Raw genomic sequence first — 19,353 nt, forward strand, 5'->3', positions numbered from 1 at the left:
TGAGGGGGAAGAGTGTTTATTTGATTATAGGAACTTCTTTGTTGTCTTCTCCCATGAGGCTGTCAGCTCGTTTCACTTTTTCTTGGGTTCCTTACAAGCCACCACGTACCTCTGGGCCACATTGAGGGGAGGGGAGTAGCCGTCTGCATAGGAGGTGTCTTCAAACAGGACCGAGTAGTCATCCTGAGGCTGTGGGATGCACACAGGAAGGCCTGGTCAAGATGCTTCTGTGCCAGGGCAGCCTCTCCTTGCCCTGAGCCCTAGATGCACCTGCCTACCTCTTGAGCTTTGGAGTCAAGAGGAAGCCTATGTTTAAGAGACGAAGGACAGTAAGAAAGCACCGGGCAGGTATCCGGAAGAGTGATGGGGATCAATACTTAAGGGTCTGGTGTCATTAAAGACCTTCCACGGTGGCTCCTTACCCGCTGGGGGGGTGTGTGGATCAGAGCACGGTAGAAGCAGGTGGTCTGGGGATAGAGGGCCAGCACCAGCTGCTCCTTCTGGAACAAGGCCTCAGGGTCTGTCTCAGGGTTGGCTTTCCACTGGGGCAGTGGGATGATTCGCCGACGGCTCAGGGTGTGTCTCCTGGGGGAAACAATATAGGTATGACCAGCAAGGCTTCTCCAGAAGCTTGGTGAAGCTTGCGCCCCACCTGGATACTCACTCTTTGCCTTCTTCATCAATGTCATCTACCTCATACCTGTGGGCAAACAAAAAAAGAAATGGTGCTGGGACAAAGGGTACAGTTTGCATTCGGGACTGAGGATGACTGGCTGAAGAAGCTCGAGGGAGCCCACCCATCACCCTCTGGGGAAAGTTTCCCTCCCATGCTGTGGAAGCTGCTGTGGTGAGAATGCAGTCAGGCACACTCACTTGTTGGTAGCGTGGCTGTAACTGACTACTTCAGCTAGGATCCACTGCTCGTCCCCTTCCACAGCCTTCACTCTAGCAGCCACCTTGTCTCCAGGTTTGGCCACATAGTCCCCTGAGGCTGGAATGGCTCCACAGAGGGGTGGGGGCCTGTGGAGAAAGCCTGTTAGTCTGGACCCCTGACACCAGCCCTCCCTGGCTAGTTCCTGCCCTTACTTGTCACCAGGCTTCCCGATCCAGAGGGGCAGGGTCATGGCTGACTGCTGCAGCAGCGTCATCAGCACCCCTCTGCGCATGGTCTTCCTTGGCGGCTCCGAGTCATTGTAGAGACCTGCGATCTTGGCCGCTGTGGGAAGCAAGTGAACCTCTGAGGCCCTGTGGGTGGTGCCTGACCCCGTCACAGCCCAGTAGCTGCTCTGAGGTAGAGCACATTATGCTGGGATCCCCGAACCTCATCCATATCCATTCTAACAGACACCCGAGGCTGATGTCTAAGGAATTGACAGGTCTAACTCACAAATGGGTGAGATGTCAGGACGGTGGCCCCTTCATAAAGAAGAACTAAAAATGTACATGGGGGGGGGGGGCTTCCTGGATGCAGGTTTCACTCTGGTTCCTGATGGGTGCTAGATAGGCAAATGTGCTGGGTCAATGAAAACTCCTAGAATGATACATCTATGTGGGTCTCCTTTCATTAGTGTATGGACCTTTTGCAAAAGTTGCATAGGTTATCTAGTGTAGACCCTTGGCCTCGTCAGCCATGGCTCATCACATTCTTCAACTGAAAACAAAACAAAACAAAAACAAACAAAGAAAAATGGTACCGTGATCACACTAAGAGGCAAAGAGTTGCCCCTGGGGCAAGACAGAGGTCAGGAAGCCAAGGAAATGGTACCTGAGGAGACCTAAAAGGAAGGGGCCTAAGCCGGCTTCAAATGTGTGGCTCGCGTGGGAATACAAAGTGACAGATTGTAGAAAGGAGAGAGATGACCAGCCCTGGCAAGGATGAGCAAGGGCAGTGTGAGGGGTGAGACAGAGACCTGGGCAAGCTCTGCTTCAGACAGCCCTGTGGGGTGACTCCACTGTGTCCCATGCTCCCCTGCCAGGGACCATGACTGCTATCCCCCAAGTCCCAACTTTGCCTGGTCAAGAAAAGCCCTGCATTTTATTTTCTCCCACTCACCAATCCGCCTCTCTTCCAACAGAGACTTGATCTCCGCTATCTTATCCAGTGCTTTGCGGAGGATGCTGGGCAAGAAAGGGAGAAAAGCATGCTGGGTGAGCATTCAGCATAGGCTTCGTGGGGTGTGGGTTCCCCAGACCACGTCCAGGCTGAAAACGACAGACCCTGCCGGGGGCGGTGGCTGACACCTGCAATCCCACCACTTAGGCGGCTGCTGCAACCCTGTTCTGAGTTTGACGTCATTTTAGCTACACAATGAGCTCCAGCTCTGCCTGGGCTAGAGTGAGGCCTTGCTTCCAACACAAAAGGAGACTGCAGAGATGCCCCAAGGAGTTAGGGACCTGCTGTGCCAGCCTGACAGCCGTATGGAAGCCAGACACCACGGTGTGTGCCTACAATCCCAGCACGGGTTACCACAGAGGCAGCAGGATCCCTTGAGCTCACGAGCCAATCAGCCTGGCCAAATCAGTGAGTTCCAGGCTCAGTGAGAGACCTAAGGAGGACAATAACCAAGGAAGACATCTAATGTCGACCTCTGACCTCCACATGCACGCTCAGCCACGTGCACTCACACTCACATGCCTGGGGACCTACACAAACGTATGTACATACTGCATAAACACATAAACCACATGCACACACAACATCATATAAATAACAAATAAAGAAGAGAGGAAGGAAACGACAATATTATCCCAAATAGCTCAGTCAACTGGTCTGTATATGTCATAATCCTGTGACAGAGGCCCCATGGGATAATAAAGACAAACAAATTGTACAGCTTAACGTCGCAGTGTAACGTTATATGCTCTGTACTGACAGTCGCATACAAGCAGGACACATCCAGTCATGTACACTCAGTCACCCTTGATTATAGTAATGACTATGCCACTGGTTTAGACATTTACTAACTTGCACTCTTGAAAAAAATACATGAGACACTGGCAGCTACCTTACATGTCTCTTTATCGTGTAAGAGGACACAGTGGGTGTCAGCGCCTCTAAGTTTGTGTCAGGGCTCTGTGATACTCATCAAATGACGAGTCTCAGAACATTAACTAAACAATGACTGCGATTTCTTTCTCAGTGCTAGAGAAGGAACCAACGGCCGCTTGCAAGCTAGGCAACCCTGTTTTTCAATCGTGAAAGCATAGACAGCAGCCAGGCATGGTGGCGCGCCTTTAGTCCCAGCGCTGGAGAGGCAGAAGCAGAGGTACCTCTGAGAATTCCAAGACGGCCTGGTTTACAAAGCATGCCCAGGACAGCCAGAGCTACAGAGTGAAACCCTGCGTCAAAAACAAATGAACAGGGGCTGGAGAGATGGCGCAGAGATTAGGAGCACTGGCTGTTCTTCCAAAGGCCCTGAGTTCAATTCCCAGCACCCACATGGTGGCTCACAACCATCTATGGTGAGATCTGGTGCACAGGCACACATGCAGGTAGAATGCTGCATAAAAAATAAATAATAAACCAAATGAATAAAGAAACAAACAACAACAAAAGCACAAAGGGCAACGCAGTAGAAAGTGGAAGACACAACTCAAGCAGGTGCACTGAGAGTCACTGACACTGCTTTCGCCAGTTCTGCAGAAATCCTGCCAAAGCTCTGACACTCCTCAATGGTAAGAAGGAAGTTCTGGCTTGAGAATGCCACGTCCTAATGGGCTCGTGTGTCTGAACAGGCGGTCCTTGGCTAGAGCTTTTTGCAGAGGCTGTGGATCCTTAACAAGGTGGGGCCTTGGTAAAGGAAGTGGCCTGGTGGACTGCTGACCTTACAGGTTCTGGCCTGAGCTTCCTAAGTACAATGTCATGTAGCCAGCAGCCTCCTGCCCCTGCTGCCACAGCTTCCCTACCATGACAGACATGCTTTGGCTTCAAAGCATGAAGCCAAAATAAATCCTCCTCCATTAAGTGGTTTCTTTTGGGAATTTCAATACAGTGAGGTGTAAGTAAGATAGTGAAACTCTAGGGGCTGTTCCAGGGGGAGAAGCAGAACACCCCAGGGGCCTAGAAAGACCAGTGCAGCTCAGAGCAGCCCCAGGTTACAGGACTCATCCCTGTGAGACTGAAGCCATTCCTACTCCTGTTCAGCCTGTTAGCCTGGACCTCCAGAAGTCAATTTACTAGGGTTCCAGGCTGGCAGGCGAGCTGGCAGGCGTGAAATCTCCCAGAGAAGGCTTCAACCTTAATCAGCAGGAACAACTCCACTGTGGGTCATTTCATTCTGGTTCCACAAACCCTTAGTAAAGCTTTAGCATGACAGTGTTAAGACTCAGAGAGTGAGGTACCCCCATAAAGCAATAAATGGTCAGGAGGCCAAAGGTACTGTGAAAGGCTGATGTTGCTGGGGCCTATTTGCAAAATATAGTTTCACGTCGTAAGTCCAAAGTTGCAGTCTATATGACATCAAAGGAAACAACAAAACCTGCCAAGAACCCAGCCCAATGCTCCAGGAAAAACAAACAAACAAACAAACAAACAAACAAACAAATGGAAGGGACATTTAAACTGATAGGTAATGTGAAATGGTGTATTCAAAATAGTCACAAAGCATTTCCCAACAACACATTTGCTGATTATACAATGGAAAACAGAAACCTGGGACATCCCACACCAAGCAATAAATAGTATCTCGGGCCTTGTAATAGAAAGCTACTGTTGTGTTACTAATGCCTGAAGCACTAAACACACCCATTGGAGGCCCTACTACAGAATAACTAATGCATAACCTCCAGAAGGTCAATCACAAAGGGCTAAAGAGAACCTGAAAGCTGGTCCAGATCAAGCTAGACTGGAGACAAGACACTGACAACTGAGGTCTGCACTATAACAGAGCCTGTCTCAGGAGGAAACATGAATCCGTTCTCTGGGTCACGGTTTTAGATATGAATGTTCTAATTTTGAGACTATTACACTTTTATAATCACGTCTCAATTTATATGATAGGTAATAAATTTAAAAATGTACATGAAATACAGGAAACGGCATGGTGTTGATTACATATCACCCAGATGAATTCAGTATCACCCAGTGGCACGGGTTTGTCTGACCTAGATGGAGAGTAGCCTGAGTGGGGGGTACTCTCTTGCTTCATCTCTCTTGCTTGCTTTCTCTCTCCCAGCTGCTGGGTTGGGAAGGTCTTTGGGTGTTTACAGGTTGACTATATTAAGAGCCTGAAAATCTAAATTAGCAAAAGGATTTCAATGTAGGCCCATGTTTTCCAAACAGCTTTCTAATGTGCTGATCACTGGGTAAGTCTTGCCAGAGTCATTTCACAACAAATTCATTTCTGAGGCTCCACTCCGCCAGCAGGAGGACAGGAAGGGGCAGTTTGCTTTTCACTCTATGAAGAGTTGGGGTGTGACTTGGCACAGAGCATGCCCAGTGTGCTTAAAGGGCTGGGTCCCATCCCCAGCACTACGAAAGGAAAATATACAAAATCTGGAAAAACAAACACACGCAGCACTCTGACTTATGTAAGCTACTCTGGCCGGGGTGAAGGCGAAAGGCATTCACAAGAATCCATTTTGTTAGCTAGCTGCTGTAGTGCACACCTCTGATCCCTGGTCCCAGCCCTCAGGGAGGCGGAGGCAGGCAAATCTCTGTGAGTTCAAGGCCAGCCTGGTCTAAAAAGCGAGTCCAGGACAGCCAAAGCTACGAAGAGAAATCCTGTTCAGCACCTAGCAAGCTGTGTGGATTTCTGCCTTAGGAGCCAAGCTTCTCATTTGCTAGTTGTACGGATTTTATAATCCTTCTATGATTTAGTTTTCTTGACAGTAAATTGGGACACTATAAACTACAACGAAGGAGTGCTTTGAGAATCAAGTGAAATAAACAAATACACAAAGTATTTGGGCCAGCTATGGGGGTGCATGCCTTTAATCCTAGTACTAGGGAGGCCAATCTCTAACAGTTGGAGGCCAGCCTGGTCTACATGGTGAGCCAATCAGGGCTATGTAGTATGGCTCTGTGTCAGATAAAGAAAAAAGAAAAAGAAAAAGAAAGAAAGTACTTGGAATGGTACCAGGAACAGAGTGCTGCCACACAGTGGTCCCTATTGTCATTACAGGCTGCACTAGTCAGTGTATTTCCATAGCGGCGGGAGGGTCAGAGCAGTTTGTGAAATCTGGCATTCTCTTTACATAATCCCACTGTAGTTCACAATCTAGTAGACTGGTATTATCCTGATTTCAACGACAGGGCAACAGGGTTTCGACTGACTTGACTGGCAGGTCATATGACCAGAAAACTACAGGCAGGGACATGACGCTGCTTTACTGCCATCTATAAACCACTAAGCTAAAGGGGAAGAATGGGTAATGAAGGAAGAAGAGCTTGGGAAGGTTCAAGAGTGGGAGAGGCTAAGCAGGGGCCTCTTCACGGGTGGAAGGCAAACTGTGGTCTCCTATGTGGCGCAGCCCCAGAGGCCAGGAACAGAGCAGCAGCACCCGAGGGTGGTACTCACTTGCATTCGGCCTCAGCATCAGCCTTGGCAGTTGTATAGAGGCCACGCAGCTTTGTCCGGTAATACGGAGAAACTGTAAATACAAGGATGAGGAGGTATGAGCAAAAGGAGATTGCAGTATGTGGCTCTGGTTCCAGACCACCAGAATTGGCTTGAGGAAGCTCAGAGGCCAGGGCCTGAAATCTAGGCTTTAGGAGTTCAAACATGCTCCCAGGAGCAAGTACCAGGAACCAAACTCTATTCCCCAAGGAAAAAAAAAAAAAAAGGCCAGGCATGCCAGATGAAGCCTTTGCTTTAATCTCAGCACTTGCAGAGCCAGGTGGAGGATATCTGTAAATTCAAGGCCAGCTTAGCCTCATACAGTGAGTTCTAGGACAGGCAGAGCTCCATAGGGACATAGTTTGCCTCAAAACAAGTAAGCAAACAAACCAAAAAGGGATTGGTGCCTGAAGAATGAAACATGAGGTTGGCCTCCTCTACACACATATACAAGTACATATATGTGCCCCCCCCCCAACATAAATTTAAAAAGTGCTCCCTGCTCAACATGGTCACATTTCCATACGGTAAAGACATGTTCTTGAAAAGCATGTTCTAACCTGTTACCTGTCTATACCATGACAAGTGCAGAAACCAAGAAGTATGCACTGCCCAAAGCTATTCAGAGTTAGAAAGCCTCAGGCAGAGGGGTGTGGCCTGCCTTGGGGCCTATTCAGAGGCCACAGCCAGCTGTACTCCAGAAAAGCCCTGTGCCCAGGGGGCTCTAAGATAAGGGAGAGTTTTCATGTATACAAGAAATGTATGTTCAAGTTTCCAGTCCTGAGCTGAGGATCTCTGAGGTCCTTTGATGCAAGGCAGTCTGTCGTCAGTCCCTGTCACTTTAGGTCATTCAGCCAAAAGAAACAATGGCCCTAAGAGCAACTTTGGAATATGCAGATGAAGTGAAAATCGCTCTGAAGACACACTAAGCCCATGCTCTGGTCTCGGCTCCGTCCACCTCCCTTCTCTCCCACCCTCGGTCACTCACTCTTGTTCTCCGTCTGCATTCGCTCGTGGGTCTTCTGGATGTTCACCAAGTTGTGCTCACTCCTCGAACGCTCTTCCTGTAAGGATAAGTCGAGAGGCCGTGAGACAGACCTTTTATACTAACAAAAGCCCGCTGTCTACATTAAGGCTCCCTCTGCGTCACACTGTCCTGTGGCTTTTGACAGATGCTTCAGCTGTATAGCTATCATTACAGTATCACACAGAAGTCCCACTTCTCTGAACAGCCTCCATGGGAGTCTGAACTTCTCATCCCATCCCGGTTCTCCCAGGGCTCTGGCAATAACTTATCCTTTGACTTTCTCCAGTTTTGTCTTTTTTGGAATTGTCACACAGCTGGAGTGAAGTATATGTAAGCCACTGGAACCTTTTCACTTAGCAAGTATGCACCGGTATTTTAGGGCCAGTGGTTCAGCAGAACAACCAGTGTGACTACAAACACCAATAAGCCAGGCATGGTGGCACACGCCCTTGATCCCAGCACTTGGGAGGAAGAGGCAGACAGGTCTCCAAGTTCTAGGCCTGCCTGGTCTACATAGAGAGACACTGTCTCAAAAAACAAAACAACCACATACACACTCACACACACACAATCTCTCTCTCACACACATACAATATAATGAGCAAATGCTTGGCAAGGTCCCTGGTAATAGTAAACAAAATAGAGCAATGGCACACCCAACATGTCACAGTGCGCTACAGGCACAAACACATGCCACATATTTTTAAAAAGCTATTTTAAAATGTAGGAGGAAATGAGATTTAGAGCACTAAGGGCTGAAGAGATGGCTCAGCAGTTAGGTTAGCTGGCTATTATCCCAGAGGACAAAGGTTCTGAGTCTGATGAATGACCTCTTTTAGGCTCTAGGTGCAGGAGGTATACATGTAATCAACAAACATACATGTAGGCACTCACCCATAATCAAAAATCAAAGTCCGAAAAAAGATGAGAGCACTAGCCATCACCGGGCAGACCCAATTCCCTGGTACCCACGGGGACAAATTGCAGACACACGTGAATGTCACCTCTTAGTCCTGAATGCGGCATTACGCACTTTGTGGTATGAAACGTGTGCCCTTGCTGCTGTACCCAGGCCATCGGTATACATATGAACATGACTGGCAGAGGAAACACTGGCCCACAGACAGAAAGGGGCCTTGGGAAGAGGCAGAAGGTGGCCTGTGCATCGTGAGACCAGACAAATTCATGATCAATGAGGGGCTGCATGCTGAGGGGAGAGATCATTTATTAGATAAGATGATCAAAGCTGAGTTCTCTTACAGGAAAAAGGCAAAGGATGGAAGTCAACCTAGAGACAGGGCCTCTAGAGTCAGGCAGGCCTCAGCAAAAAACGCTAAGCAACTCTAAAACCATCCATTGTGGGGGGAGAAAAAAAGAGCTTAAACCCTGACCTAACAGGGCAGTTAGGTGTCTTAAACAGGTGTGGGCTTCTTCCCCTGCGTGCAGCGCACTGTGAGCCTCGTGGACCTGAAATCTTTACTTGACAGAAAACCCAACAGAAACAGCAGTCAGAGACAAGAATCCCGCCTCCCACTTTATGCGCTCTTCGCTCATGCACTGAGGTCTCCCTGAACAGCCTACCTCTGCACAGCTTAGTGCCACAGCCCAAGCCTTGCTCTCACCTGGGTTTGCTTGATCAGCTGGTGGAGCTCTGTGAGAAGCTCTGCAATTCGGGAATCAGCAGACACGAGGGCCATGAGATGGGCCTGCGAAGGGCATCTGGTCAGAGAAGAGAGAAAGGAGGGAAAGCTGTCATTGCCTGCTGTGGGTTGGACAGTATTTCTGATATGTGAAGTCCTAGTGCTTGGTTGCATGTAAACGACCTATTTGCAAACAGGGTCTTTGCAGATGTAAGTCAAGAGTAGGACAAGACCTTTACCTGGAGTGACTGTGTCCTTACAACAAGAGGAAAAAACAAATCAACAACAACAACAACAAAAAAAACCGCACAGAGGGAAGACAGCCACATAACAACAGAGGCAGAGACTGGAGTGAGGTGGCAAGCAAGGGATTGTTGGCTTTGAACTTGAGAGTTTTTGCCTTGGCTTCCAGAGTAGCCAGAATGATAACCAAGCACCGCCACACTCCACTTCAAATAAGAGGTTATATGAAGATGCCTTCCAAGCCAAAGGGACATTATTTTCTTACTAGAGAGGAAAAAATTAGAAAAAAAGGGGGGGGGGTTGTTTAACAAGAAGTAATTAGAAAAATACCAGGGCTGGGGAGGTGGCTCAGTGTGTAAAGCTGCTTGCTGCACAAGCACACCGACCTGAGTCTAGATCCCTGGAACCCATGTAAAGTTGGAGGCAGTAATAAAGTGCCTGTAACCCCAGCACACCTACAGGAAAGGAGAGACTGAACAGGAGACCTCGGGAAGTCTGCACAGCACAACCTGGTTTATATAATCACAGAGGCCTTGCCTTAGGTGGGGAACATAAGCACCAAAGACTGTCCTCTGTCTCTCTATGCAGACCAAGGTAGGCATTCGCCACTCACATTGAAGTTACATAAACATGTAGATAAATGGAGGAAGGGGCCCCACTGGATCTCTTTTCATGGATGAGACGACAGAATATTGTTCAGACAGCACCACTTCCCTGCTGGTCTACGGGATTCAATGCAATCCCAATCAAAATCCAGCTGGCTTCTCAGCAGTTGACAAACACACTAAAATTCACACAAAAAGTCAAAGGACCTAAAATCATCTTGAGAATGTAATGCAAGTTTGAAGTACTAATATTTCACAATTAAAAAAACAATTATCAGATGATATGGAACTGTCTTAGTAAGGGTTTCTATCACTGATAAAACGCCATCATCAAAAGCAGGGGAGGAAAGGCTTTGTTTTGGCATATAGTCCATGACAAAGAGAACTCAGGACAGGAACTCAAAGCAGGAAACTGGAGGCAGGAACAGAAACAGGGGCCATGGAGGAATGATGCTTGCTAGCTTGTTCCCCATAGCTTGCTCAGCCTGCTTCCTTACACTTTCCAGGACCACCTGCAGGCCATCCCACATCCATCACTAGTTAAGAAGATGCCCCACAGGCTTGCCTAAAGGTCAGTCTTAAGGAAGCATTTTCTCAATTGTATTTCCTCTTCTCAGATGACTCTAGCTTGCTTCAAGTTGATAAACAGAAAAACAAAACAAAAAACAAAGCAAGACTCCTTGCCAATCTGACACACAAATCACATGACTATTCAATTCTAACCTTTCTTTTCTTGTTCATGCACAAAGATCTCATATTAGTATCAGTATCTCAATATAAAACACACTGCAAACTAAAAGTCCCAGTCTTTTGTTTTGCTTTGTTTTTCTGAGACAGGGTTTCTCTGTGTAGCCCTGGCTGTCCTGGAACTCACTCTATAGACCTGGATGTCTTTGAACGCAGACATCCACCTGCCTCTGCCTCCTGAGTGCTGGGATTAAAGGCGTACCCCACCACTATTAGTGTACAGGCAATTCCACTGGCCGGCTCTCAGGACCCTGCAACTGCTTACATCATCACCAGGTGCGCCAGGTGTGCGCTGTGGATAAAAGGACCAGTAGCCCACCCAGCTCTCTCTCTCTCCATTCAGTCTCCCCCTCTGTCTGCGGCCCCTTTCTCTGCCCTCACAGCTTTCTCTCTGCTCCCTGTCTGTCTACCTACATGTCCACCTGTCTGTCTCCATCCCTTCTCCAGGTCCTCACTCCTCTCCCCTCCTCCAATAAACCTCTTTTGCACCAGATGTGTTGCATGGTGTAATCTCTCAGGGGTACACCCTGCATGGGCCCACCAAAAATAACCCCTCACCACATTATATTTCATGACAGCTATCACCCAGTTCCCATACTCTTTTTTTTTTTTAAGTTAATTTAATTTTTCGAGACAGGGTCATATGTCTCCAAACCCCAATTTATCCCAGTCTTTAAAAATTCAAATACTTTAAAAGTTCAGTCTTTTAAAAAGTCTAAAAACCTCTCTAAAATTTCCAATGTCTAATACTCCAAAGTCTCTTAACTGTGCGTCTCTCTTCCCCCCTTTTTTAAAAAATATTTTCTTACTTTAAGAAGGGGCACAGTTATCTGGGACTCACAATCTTCTGGACTTCCATTGACCTAGGCACCTTGTCACATCCCAGAGAAACAGGACAAATGGCCAACCCTGGTGCCTATGAGCAAACCAAAGCGTGCGCTTGGCCTTTAAGCTCACTCAGCACTCGTAACTCCTCTCAGCACTTCTGGCCTTGCCTTGCCTTCCCTTCCCCCTTTCTTCCTTCCTCCCTTTCCCTCCCCTTCCCTAAGCTTCTCTTTTCCTATACAACCCTGCCATTGGGTCACATTCTCTCTTCGTCCTCTTGGTCCCCTCTCCTTTCTCCTCTCTTCCTCTCTTGCTTGCTCTAACCTCCTTCTCCTCTCATGACCCTGTTCAGTCTGAACCCTTCCAGATGTCTCCGGCTGTCTTCTCTCTCATACCTATAAAAAAATCCTTCTCCCCAACCATACCCTGGAACGGTGGTTGTGTCCTCGTTTTCATTTACAGCTCTATTTCTCCAGTCCTGCTATCCACAGAACACAGAGCTTGTCTCATAGGCTCAGACCAGCTGCATCCATTGCTATCATCCCATGATCCTGGCACCTCCAAATATGCTGGTGTCTCCATGGCAACTGGGCCACACCTTCACCAATAGCCTCTGATGGGCTCTCTTCATGGCCTCGGCCTCTGCCACATGGCTGGCGCCAAGCCTCAGTCACTCTCTACGACCCCTCTGATCCTGGAGTTTCCACTGCAACTGAGGCTGCCCTAACCAATGACTTCTCACAACACCAGGCCTCAGCTGCTCTCCACAACCCCTTCAAATCCTACAGCGCTCACGCCACCAAAATCAGTAACATGAAGGAGACTCTTACACAGGATCAAGTTTGGCTGCCAGCTTGATGCAGCTATGGCTCTCTCTGGATCAGTTTCTAACGCTGGTCTCTTACTAATCACTATGTATTTCTCAACTCTAGCAAACAAGCACCGATTGTCCCAGTAAAGCAGAAGTTTCACTTTAGTGGTTCTAGTCTCTTATTAGTCACAGCTGATTCTTCAGCCGCAACTGACCAGACACCATAGATTCTTAATTCAAAACATATTACACAAACTGTCCTGAAAATCTTTGAGTGGCTCTCAAATGTTACGAGCCAGTCCTCCATCATCTACATTTCTCCAGAACTCTTATCTTCCAAGCTCCACAGAACAGCCATTAAGCTCTAAGTACCCATGGCTTCTCCAGCCCGAAGTTTCAAAGTCCTTCCACAATCCTCCTGAAGACAAAATGGTTAGATCTGTCACAGCAATACTCCACTTCCAGCACCAATTTATCTCAGTTAAGAGTTTCTATTGCTGTGATAACATACCCTCATCAAAAGCAACTTAGGGAAGACAGGTTTATTTCAGCTTAAAGTCCATGATGGAGGGAAGTCAGGCTAGGAACTTAAGGCAGGAACCTGGAGTCAGGAAGTGAAGCAGAGGTCTTGGAGGAATGAAGCTTATTGGCTTGGTTCCTATGGTCTGCTCGGCCTGCTTCCTTACACATTCCAGGGCAATCTGCCCAAGCTTAGCATTCCCACAGGGGCTGGGCCTTCCCACAGGGGCTGGGCCCGCCCACAGCAGTCACTAAGAAAATGCCCCACAGGTTTAACCACAGGCCATTATTATGGAGGTGTTTTCTCAACTGAGTTTCCTTCTCAAATGACTCTAGCTTGTATCAAGTTGACAAAAAAATAAAACAAAGCCAAAAACCCAACAACAACAAAAGCCAACCAAGACAGGTACTCAAATGGCACCACCGCCAACTCACTGGGCCCAGTTCTCCGGCTCTCTCTCTGGCACCCCTGCCTCAAGGACCATCAAGATGGCATGGTAGCACTAGGGAAAAACATCTACTAATGAAACAGAACACAGAGATCAAAAATCAGTGTTGGAGCTGGAGATATGGCTCAGCAGTTAAGAGTACTGGCTGTTCTTACAGGGGACCCTAATTCTATCCTCAGCACCCACATGGAAGCTTAAGGTGTCTGTAACTCCAATCTCAGGGGATCCCATGACCTCCATGACCTCCTTGAGCGCTAGGCACATACATGATGCAGATATACCTGCAGAAAAGATAGCCATGCACATAAAATAAATAAAAGTAAAATAAAATCAATGTTCACATCCATGGCTAACTAATTTTCAACAAAGAATGCAATAATAACTCAGTGAGGAAAAAAATAAGTGATGCTAGGGACAACTAAAACTTTGAATACAAAAGAATAGATTTAGATTGCTCTCTGAATAAAACTTACAGAATGATAGGAAAATGAAATTTCTGAAAGCTACTGTGACAAAATACCCAATATAATGAACTTATAAGGAGGAGGAAAAGCTTATTTTGATTCAACTTCAGAATTTCAGTCCATGGTCACTTGGCTGTGTTGCTCTGGGCTTGTGCCAGCACAACCAGGGCAGGAGACACATGACACTGGAGACCTGCTTGCCTCATGACAGCAAGGAAACAAACGGCAGAGGAGCTGAGGTCCAGTCCCTTCAACTGTGCCCTGCTTCTTCTTTCCTGAATGACCTAACTTACTGCACCAGCCCTGTCCTGTACAGTCTGGAGATAATCTTTGTTAACCACACTTTTGATTGTGAATGAGTGAGTTTATTATGACTCATATAGCAAGCAAAAGAAAAGCACAAATAGCAAGGAGCAGGTAAAAGCAGCAGGCAGCAAAACATGACCAATTAAATGTATTCATCCCCAAAACACCCAGGAGAGACAACTGGAGGTGTCCAACCGAGAGAGGAAACAAAAGGCAGGATCAAACTGTGTGCTCACAGACATCGAGCAGGACTGACCGGGGGGGGGGGGGGGGGGGGGGGGGGGGGGGGGCTGAGGCTGTTGGCTGCAGCTTCGGGACAAGTGGTTCTCTCATGGATGAGCGTCCCATGGCTGCTCAGTCCCCACCGTGGCACACAGGATGCCATACACAGGGTACCCTGTGTAGAAAACTGTTCGCCTTCTAGCTGGTCTCTTCTCCTCCTGTCACAGGGTTAGGGAGTCCATCCCATCCCCAGATGAGGGACTTTAGAGGACACTGAGACAAACATGCTTGGGTCTGAAATGGTGGGGCCAACCCCCATTCCAGAGCTCAAACAGCACATGACAACTGACCAGTATCTGTACACTCTAGGCCCTATGTCCTGATGTCTCCACCACCTCCCTATACACTGACAACCAAGCCTTTCACATGTGGGCCAAACCAAGTATGGAATACACCCTTGAAACCTCAGTATTTAGAAGGATCAAGCAAGAGGACGGCATGTTCAGGGCTCTAGCAAGACCTTGTTTTAAACAAACAAACAAATCCAGGAGTAGTGGTGTACACCCTACTTAAATAAGTAAATAAATAAACAAATCTACTCAGGAGTAGTGGTGTACACCTTTGATCTTGGCACTAGGGAGGTGGAAACTGGTGGATCTGAGTTCCAGGACAGCCAGGGTCTACACAGTGAGACCCTGCTCAAAAACAAAATAGACAAAATCTAACCTATATAGTTTTATAAATGGCCAACAAACAATAACATTATCTCTCTTTAAAAACAAATTATCCAAGAAAAAGCAAATTAAAAAAAAAATCACAAGGAGCACAGTACATGTCAGTCTATAACCCCCACCTCTCAGGAGGCCTGAGGCAAGACCTTGGATTTGAGGATAGCTCGGGCACAGAGAGAACCTGTCTCAATATAAAAAAAAAAAAAAAAAAAAAAAGCTGCAGCTGTAGCTCAGGTCAAGGGTGTTTGCCTAAAGAGAACCCCAGGGCTCAATCTCTAGTACTGCAAAAAGAAAACCACAACATCCCACTTCACATGCACGAGAACATATGGTATGATCTAAAGGAAATATAAGAACCAGTGCTAGCTGGCATGCAGACACACTGAATGCAGCACTGTACTATTCAAACAATACAAAATGGACAAACAGAATAAAAAAGTTTTGTGGGGGCGCTGGAGAGATGGCTCAGAGGTTAAGAGCACTGGCTGCTCTTCCAAAAGTTCTGAGTTCAGTTCCCAGCAACCATATGGTGACTTATCACCATCTTTACTGAGATCTGGGCCCCTCTTCTCGCCTACAGGCACAAATGCAGACAGAATACTGTATAATTAATAAATAAATCTTTAAAAATAAAAGTATTGTGGGGTCTTGTGGTAAATACCTGTAATTCCAGCACGTGGGAGGCAGAGGCAGAAGAACTGAGTTCTAGAGGAGTGTGGGCTACACAGGTCCTGTTGCCGCACCTTTTTTTTTTTTTTTTTTTTAAAGGGGGGAGAGTTAGAGAGTATGCTTAAGGAGAAGGTTTTTATTGTAGATAAGAGAGACTATGGGCTGGAGAGATGGCTCAGTGGTTAAGAGCACTGACTGCTCTTCCAGAGGTCCTAAGATCAATTCCCAGCAACCACACGGTGGCTCACAATCACCTGTAATGGGATCTGATGCTCTCTTCTGGTATGTGTAAAGACAACAGAGCACTCATATATAAAATAAATAAATATTTAAGAATCTAGAGGCAGATACAGTTTTAAAAAAGAGAGAAAGTGCCGGAAGCCAAAGCTATTTACTGACGCCAAAGCCAAATAGTGAGCCAAAGCTATTTAGTGGAGACAAAGGTATTTACTGGTGCCAAAGCCAAATAGTGAGCCAAAGCTATTTAGTGGAGACAAAGGTATTTACTGACGCCAAGGCCAAATAGTGAGCCAAAGCTATTTAGTGGAGACAAAGGTATTTACTGAAGCCAAAGCCAAGTAAGTGAGCAAAGGTCATTTAGTGGAGACCTAAAGCTATTTAGTGGAAGAGTTATCTAGGACCCTAGGTCATGGGTGATATATTTGTGAGGGCATCCGTTTGTTAGTCTTAGAGCATCCTTGAGATAGCTTAAGAAAACATCCTTACGGTATCTTGCAGGTGCAATATTCAAGCCATGAAAGCACTCTTGCTATCTCCTGCAGCAGTAAATTAGCCTCCCCCCTTTCCTGCCTTCTCCCTACATAAGTGGGGTAAAAATTTCAAATAAATGAGGCTTTGATCGGACAAACTGACTTGGCCTCCTTCTTCGCATCTCTGTCCACCATTCTTTTCACCCCTCCTTAGGAACCCGTTGAACTCCTGCTGGACAGGACAAGAATGCGAGAGAGAATAGCCAAAGTAGCAGGGCTGTAAGAAGAACGAGTGGCTGGGGGAGGAAGGGGTGGAGGTGAGGAGAGCTAGGATGGAAGCATGGACTCTGAAATGTGTAACAGGTACATGTGACACCGAGGGAGCCTGGAGGCTGACATGAGCTTTGGTATACTAACAGGCAGATAGATGGCTATTGTCCCTTTCGCCTTTTGGAGTTTGGGAAAATGGAGTTTCCATGGAATCTGACAACAACCTTTAACTCCAGGACTGGGGTATCCAGTATCCTTTTCTGTCCTCTACAGGCACCACATGGACATATCCCCCCCCCACACACACATATAAATTTTTTTTTTAATTTTTGTTTTTTTTCCCAGACAGGGTTTTTCTGTGTAGCTCTGGCTGTCCTGGGATTCTCTCTGTAGACCAGCTGGCCTCGAACTCACAAAGATTAGACTGCTTCTGCCTCCCGAGTGCTGGGATTAAAGGTGTGCGCCAACACACACATGCACATGCCTCCACACAGATTCACACACAAACATAAAATAAAACACATCTTGAAATAAATACACAGACCTGGTTATGGTTGCTCATGCCTGTAACTCTAATCTGGTAACTTTCAAGAACTCAGGGACAGCTCCAGCTACATAGTGAGCTGCAGGTCAGCCTGTCCTAAAAAGAAAAGTACTAAAATGGGTTTTGACAAGATAAATTTGAAAAAAATTACCATAAGAATCAGTCATGAGAGCTGGGTGGTGGTGGCTCATGCCTATAATCCCAGCACTTAGGAGGCAGAGGCAGGCAGATCTTACTGAGTTCAAGGCCATCCTGATCTAAAATAAACTAAGTTCCAGGTCAGCCAGGGCTATTCAGTTAAAATCTTGGCTATAAATAAGTAAATAAAACAAAACCATTTTTAGCAGTGGCTGTTCTTTCAGAGGAACAGGGTTCAATTCCCAGCACCCACATGGCAGCTCAAAACTGCCTGTAACTACATGGAAACAAAAACACCAATGAACATAAAAATACGTCTTAAAAAAAAAATCAGTCATGCTACTTGGGTGTGATGGCACACAACTTTTAACCCCAGCACTGGGGAGGCAGAGGGAAGTAAGTGGATCTCTGTGAGTTCCAGGCCAGCTAGAGCTACATAGTGAGACCCCGTGTCAAAAAACAAAACAAGTCAAACCAGCAAATCTTGGTGTCACACACTTTTAATTGCAGCATGTACTTAGGAGACAGGTGAATGATCTCTGTTTGAGGCCAACCTGGTCTGCATAGTGAATCTCAGGCCAACCAGGGCTACATCATGGGATCTGTCTCCAAAAAAGAAAGGGGGTGGGGGGAGGCAATCACAGCACATTCATTTTACTTTGTATTATTTTTTGAGACACAGTCTTACCAGGTAGCCCAGACTAGCTTCAAACACACACTTCCTGTCTCAACCTACAGGGTACTAAGATTACAGGCATGTACACCATGCCTGGACTGTGTTTCCACTTGTAAGAAATATTCAGAATATAGAAACCTGAGCAGGAAAGGAATAACGAGAACAGAAAGGGAATATTATAGGGCACGTGGCCTTTTCTGTCAGGTGATGAAACTGTGCTAAGAGGTTGTACAGCTTGAATATCCAGACAATGCCCTGTCTTACCACCTTGGCTGTGGGCAAACACCAATCTACAATGGTTTCTCTGTTTCTGTTTTTTGGATTTGCCAATATTATACTTAAATTTCCTTGTATTGCTGAATAATATTCCTTTGTTTTGATATGCAACACTCTCAGTATTTCAACTGACAGACATCTGATTTGTACTCACTTTTTGACTACTGTAAATAATACACTTACGGAAATCCATGTAGGAAAATAATTAAAGACAATTTTGCTATTGGGCCTGGATACTCTAATATATAAAACTTCTTAAAAATCTCCAGCCCAAACCCTTTGGCCTGCTCCCTGTCTGAGCACCCAGTTCAAACTCTCTTTGAAATGTTTAGCTTAGTAAGTTCTGCTCTGCTAAATAAACTCCGTCTTTTGATTGACTGTTCCAAGCCCCACCCAAAGCTGGCAGCTTTCCATGTTACTTGGTACATGGGATGGAGTAGCACATCCAAGAAAGGAGAGTGCTCCAGAATCCAAATAGGCCCGCTAACTGTTGTGATGCTTTCCTGGTTGCTGTAACATGTTTAAGAATTCTGGAATTTTGGTTTCTTTGAAAAAACACACAGACATATGTGTTTCCTTTTTAATCCCAGGTACAGGGGTTTGAGGCTGCTTTGCCTGTCCGCAGCATCTGACTATGGTTTGCCTCATGCTCTAGCAGAGGCACGGCTTTGCCAGATGAAGATAGCTTCTGTGAGTGTGTGACATTTGGAATTCTGGGAACTTTTCAGAGGGCACATAAATGCTAGAGCCCCCAAAGGTGGGGTTGGTGGCTGTTTGTAGCTGTGGTCAAAGAAGCAGATCTCAAAATGCCCAGTGAGCTAACAGTACTTTGTGCCGGAAAAGTGAATGAGCCATTTCTAGGGGCAATAGTTTTCCTAATCTCAAACAGAAAGAACACCCAGTCTTCCTGGGTGTAGATTTGAT

At 46.6% G+C, this 19,353-nt stretch overlaps 1 protein-coding gene and 1 long non-coding RNA gene across 2 annotated transcripts in view; one reads left to right on the plus strand and one right to left on the minus strand.

The window, feature by feature from the left end:
* The window catches only part of Sgf29 (SAGA complex associated factor 29), a 28,782-nt gene continuing 9,429 nt past the window's right edge, over nucleotides 1–19,353 (minus strand). Inside the window, exons 2-10 of the mRNA XM_055627507.1 lie at nucleotides 9,207–9,303; nucleotides 7,546–7,621; nucleotides 6,519–6,591; nucleotides 2,054–2,118; nucleotides 1,087–1,216; nucleotides 874–1,020; nucleotides 665–700; nucleotides 423–585; nucleotides 1–189 (exon numbers count right to left, since the gene is read on the minus strand). Of these exons, the coding sequence (XP_055483482.1) occupies nucleotides 73–189; nucleotides 423–585; nucleotides 665–700; nucleotides 874–1,020; nucleotides 1,087–1,216; nucleotides 2,054–2,118; nucleotides 6,519–6,591; nucleotides 7,546–7,621; nucleotides 9,207–9,281 (882 nt within the window). The 5' untranslated portion in view covers nucleotides 9,282–9,303 and the 3' untranslated portion in view covers nucleotides 1–72. The remainder of the gene's footprint in view (nucleotides 190–422; nucleotides 586–664; nucleotides 701–873; nucleotides 1,021–1,086; nucleotides 1,217–2,053; nucleotides 2,119–6,518; nucleotides 6,592–7,545; nucleotides 7,622–9,206; nucleotides 9,304–19,353) is intronic.
* LOC129691388 (uncharacterized) lies at nucleotides 579–2,839 on the plus strand. Its single transcript, XR_008722454.1, has 2 exons — nucleotides 579–2,148; nucleotides 2,261–2,839. It is a non-coding gene; the product is annotated as an uncharacterized LOC129691388 (long non-coding RNA).

The sequence above is a fragment of the Psammomys obesus genome, unplaced genomic scaffold (genome assembly GCF_907164565.1).
Source record: "Psammomys obesus unplaced genomic scaffold, mPsaObe1.curated_primary_1811, whole genome shotgun sequence".
NCBI lineage: Eukaryota > Metazoa > Chordata > Mammalia > Rodentia > Muridae > Psammomys > Psammomys obesus.